At 45.0% G+C, this 5,255-nt stretch overlaps 1 protein-coding gene across 1 annotated transcript; it reads left to right on the top strand.

Annotated features, from left to right (window-relative positions):
- The first annotated feature begins 360 nt into the window (after positions 1-360).
- On the top strand, positions 361-1,149 carry bhlhe22 (basic helix-loop-helix family, member e22). The gene has a single exon (XM_068748129.1). The coding sequence runs from the start codon at positions 361-363 to the stop codon at positions 1,147-1,149; it is 789 nt and encodes a 262-aa protein (XP_068604230.1).
- The last annotated feature ends 4,106 nt before the right edge of the window (positions 1,150-5,255 follow it).

The following is a 5,255-nucleotide window of genomic DNA, read 5'->3' as shown; positions in this document are numbered from 1 at the left end:
CGTAATGTTTGTCATCTTAAAATGACATGAATTAAAACGTTAAGCTGATTGGGTAGAAAGTGAGAGGGGGAGGAGATGCGTAATAACCCGACGCGTAATAATGATGTAAAAAGACTCGAGGATCATCGTGGAGATCCGGGGAAGGTGAATCACAGACACAGAAAGAAGGGGAGAGGGAGAGAGAGAGAGAGAGAGGGGGGGGGGCAGGAGAGAGCAGCACTTATTACACGAGTCTCCTCCTCGTCTCCACACCTCCGCTCACAAGTCGGGCCAGCCCGCAACTTCGCCGCTGGACGCACATCCAAAGACGCGCAAAGACTTTCCACGAGCGACAATTCCCTGCAAACAACGCGCAAAGCTATGGACAGGAGGATGAGCTTGAGCGGCGGACCGGGGGACATTTTCCACAAAACTCTCAGCGCCGTGTCCAACAAAAAGATGGACCACTTCAGGTCATCGGTCGGCATCGAACTCCCAGCCAGAGACCGGCAGTCACCGATCAGCTGCTTCGACCAGGCCGACCCGGACCCCATCCAACCCGGCGGGCTGGCGGGAGGCAGGGAGGGCTCGCTGGGTCTGCCCACCGGCTCTTTGTGCATCAATTTCGGCGAGAGCGCCAACAGGACCTCGGCGGCGGAGAGCAGCGGCGGAGAGCAGAGTCCGGATGACGACAGCGACGACATGGTGCTCGGGTCGGGGCCCGGGGGGAAAGGAGAAGGAGGTAAGAAAACCGGAGAGCAGAAAACGCTGAGGCTGAACATCAACGCCAGAGAGAGACGACGGATGCACGATCTGAACGACGCGCTGGACGAGCTCAGGGGCGTCATCCCTTACGCGCACAGCCCCTCGGTGCGCAAACTCTCCAAAATCGCCACTCTGCTGCTCGCGAAAAACTACATCCTCATGCAGGCGCAGGCGCTGGAGGAGATGAGGCGGCTCGTGGCGTATCTCAACCCGGGACAAGCCATCTCTGCGTCCTCGATACCAGCCACCACCGCCATCACCGCTCCGGGGTTGAGCGCGTACGAACAGCCGCCCGGATACCCGCCCTTCCACAGCGCAGTGGCCGCGTCCTCCTGCCCTGACAAATGCGCCCTGTTCAGCAACGCGTCCTCCAGCCTCTGTAAACAATGCACGGACAAGCCTTAACGCGCGGCTGGCAAAGACGCACGGAGACGACGGAGGCCACTTCCACGAACACTTTTGGAGAGTGGGAAACCCCGAGAGGCTCGAGAAAAACTCGTAACCGCGGTGAATACTTTTATAATATTTACTAAATGCATTAAACGCGCTTTTTTTTGGGTTGAACCAATACTTGATTGTGTATATAGAATTCATCCTCGAAGTGCTGGCATGACAGTGAAGACCAAACACAAGTACAGTAGGCCTGTGAGTGAGTGCGTGCGTGAGTGCGTGCGTTGATTACTTGCTCTGTTATGGACCCCTTTGGACATTTGGGTGACCATGGCAACCAGAGCTTTTCCTCCACTTGAATAGACGGACACCCCGCTGGAGCGTTAGTCCAACCTTCCTTTCTGCTGCTTTCTCTTTTTGTTTCTTTTTGGGTTTGTTTTCACCTCCGAAACATTTGCGGTTTTGCCGACATGGTTTTTCCGTGAACTTCTCTTTCGCGCACGTGGAATGTCCTGAACAAAGGGAGGGTTGAAAGAACAAGGTGATCAGTGATAGGCGTCTTTGTCCGATCCCTGACTAATAGATGCGCGCGCCTTTTTGTGGGGCCATTGTGATAATAAAAGTTCAGAAATAATAGAAACAATCTGGATGAAGTTTTTTTTTTTTTTCTTTTGTTGGAAATGTTTCTTAAATTGCACATTTGAGTCTTATTTTAAATCTCCTGCGTTCTTTCCTTCTCACAGAAGAAGATCGAGGTCTGCAGATTAATGACGTTGCCAGGTCAAACATGTGGATTATTGTAGATACACACCAGAGAGGGCCATTTGTATGTACTTCAATGTTGAAAAGCTTTATTAAAATATTTTGAGCAACTGAAATACTTCTGATTATTCATCTGGTGTGAAGTTCAGTGGCAGTGGGAGAAAACGAGGGCGGGTTCCAACCTGACTTGGACATTTTATCACTGTTCAATCGTAAATGCATCAGTTTGAGCTTTTTTAAGTGGCCCATTATAGAACCAGCGCTTCACTGGGAGATTTATGGCTCCTGGTTCACAGTGTCGGACTCCTGACTTGAGGTCGAGGACAAAGACTGTTTCACCGATTTTCTCCTCCAATCAAAAAGCGGTAACTTTTATTTGATTGAACTGAGAACGTCACCCACAGACCAGGAGCAAAATGCTTTTTTTTTTTGCTATTTGAATTAAAAAAAATAAAATTAAAATAATGGCGATGATTAAAACAATTTCAATGACGTCTGTAACGATTGGAAAAACAACTGTGTGTGAAAACCCGTCGGCTGATACCTGGCTGCACATAATGAAACCTCGTTAAAGGCCATTAGAATCCAGAATGTGATTAAAGATTGTAATTACGACACAATTCGTTGCTGTAATTTGGTGTCTTTAATCACTACGCAGCCGTCAGCTGCACTCCCATCGACTCAGCCTTTGTCCCTCGCATGTCTGTCCACACTCAAATATCAATCCTAAAAATCAGCCTCTGGATTGATCTTCTAAAGTTAATTGCGAAATTGGAGACTTTAGAGCGCTTGAAACATTTAAACAAAATATCCTTTCCTTCCTATATAAACACTTTAATAAACCAAATTGAGAGAAGCGTTTTAACTACAGTATTTAATGTTTACTGACAGTTTGTCACAGTGAAGCTCAGAAGAATTTCAGCACCATGGACAGAGGCAACAGCATTCCGACAACGTTTTTATTTCTCACCAGATGAATTAGAGTTTTGCTGTTATCACGCAAATTTATATTAACATGCCTGTTTATTCCTAAAAAAATGAAAAAAAATAATCGCAGTTCTTATGTATAAACTTTCCCTTAGAATGTTATAAATTGCCACAATTTAAACCAGGGAGAAAATTTAGATATATTTTCAAAGTTTCAATCTTTAAAAAAAATAAGAAAGTTTTATAAAAGAAACAAACCTATAAATTAAATTAATGTTTTTAGCTAATAATTTACACATAAATGATTGATCTTGGTCTCAAACAGAGGAGCAACAATGATGCTGTGTTCCCAGTTTACATCACTGAGTCCTGGTCTTCGCCTCTCTCTGATTTCAGCTTTGTGTCTGTACGACGCGCCGTTCGGACAATAGGGTCGTTACAGTATCCCGTTTAATCCCGTCACACCCCTGAATGCCTTGAGTCTTCGCAGGATGGCTCTTAACCGAGAATGGAAACAATCAGCAGACACCAACGCAGCTCTGGCATGAAAATCCTGTCAGCACATCATGCCGGAGACCATCTCCTCCCAGGACTTCACTATATTTTAAACTGAAACACAGAAATGAAATGTTTCCCACTGCTTTTAAGCAAGTGAGATGTCATCCAAAAAACCCAAAACAAAACAAAACATTAATTATGCAATACGCATTAATGCACAAATGAATGGAGCATTTAACCCATACTAATATTCACATTAACCCAGAAGAGGAAATTCCCTAGGGGTGAGCAGAGCCATATGTGAGTAGAGAAGAGACCACAGCACAGAAAATAAGTCAAAGGCAGAACGTTGTCACAACTGAACCGCCGGGGGGGGGGGGGGGGGGGGGGGGGGCAGCATTAGGTGAAGCATCACATGATTTAAGTAAGACATTCATACTCCTCCTGACGAGGGAACAGCTTGCTGCTCGGTGATGTTTCAGCCACCGTTACAAGCTGCTCAAATGCTCTGGTGGCGGTTTGGACATGGCAAGCGATTCAACACTCAGAACTCTCACGGAAAAGAGAAAGCCAGTCGGCTCAAGCTCTCCTCTCCGACCGCCAACCGGTAGCCTTGATAGGTGCCCCCCCCCCCCACTTTTTATTTTATTTTTTCATGAGTCCAATAAAGCTGAATCCATCTTAAAGGCATTTACACTGAGTGATCCAGGGCTGAAGAATAAAAGTGGAAGATAAAAAAACACTCATTTTCATAAAACATAAAATGTCCAATTTTCCATATCAAAGGCCAGCAGGGTGCCTATTCATAAACACGGATGTGATGTACGCTAAAGATGATAAACATGGAAGTCAAAATATACGTGGGCGTTGAATTGAAATGCCCTCCTGCTATCAGCACCAGGAGAAGAAAAAAGGTTCTGGTGTGGGTTCATCCACGCCGCCTCAGACCCGTGTGTCAAAGATAGATGTGCAGCACTGGCTGAGGCACCAAATCAACTGCTGGCTGGTAACTCACGTTTGTCAGGCTACTGATAGCGGCGTGTAATGTTGTCTTTGTTTTGTGCACAAGCTAGTAAAACTGCACAGCGAAAGGGCTCCGCTCAAGTATCTTATCCTGGCTTTTTATATGTGCTATGGGAGGAGTTGTAAAAATTACCTCGCTCTGTATAAATGGGATCTTTCCTCCATTTGGTCTTTAAAGTTTGTCAACAGACAAACATGGAGAACGCCTCATTACATATATTATATATTATACATGAGAAGAGGCTCTAGAAGGAGGAACAGCTTTAAGGCACATGTTGTCCACATGTTTTGGCAAGGATTTAACATCTGGAGTTCTGTTTTTAGAACTCTTGTCTACTATTATTGTTCCCCTGAGACAATCCTGTTTTATGATTTCTGTATTTGACATCCAAATTGAGTATCGGAACTTAAATGAAGTATCCCTGTGAAGAGAAACTCTTATTAGAACACTAAGTGCACTCAATGCAACTGCATGTTTTGCTGCTTGCTTAATGACCTCTTAATTCATTATAGTGGGATTGTTTTTTTTCTCCAGGGCAGCCTTGAGGTCAGGTAAACATATGGTGGCGTGTTCAGATGTGAAAGCTCTAACCGGCTGCAATAAATGACGTAGTCATGTGTGATTATCTTCTCATCTGGAATGCAATTGTTGAGTAACAGCTCTAATATTCAAACTGCCTCCATATTAATCAGATTAAAATCCAAATCCCCTAATCCCTGTTTACCGAAGGCTCTGTTTTTGTGCCGTAATCCGATGTTCTTTTATTCCTCTGGGATTAAAATGTGTGCAGTAATTTGTGGTGTTGTTTTGGACAAAGTGGGCTCTGCTATTGTGCAGGTTGTTTTTCCTCTGCAACAATTCGCTTTGGATTTGAATAAACAGAAACAGGTGCAGCGCAGGATTTTAATTG

This window comes from Brachionichthys hirsutus, chromosome 14 (assembly GCF_040956055.1).
Source record: "Brachionichthys hirsutus isolate HB-005 chromosome 14, CSIRO-AGI_Bhir_v1, whole genome shotgun sequence".
NCBI lineage: Eukaryota > Metazoa > Chordata > Actinopteri > Lophiiformes > Brachionichthyidae > Brachionichthys > Brachionichthys hirsutus.
This window is presented reverse-complemented; position numbering and strand designations above follow the sequence as displayed.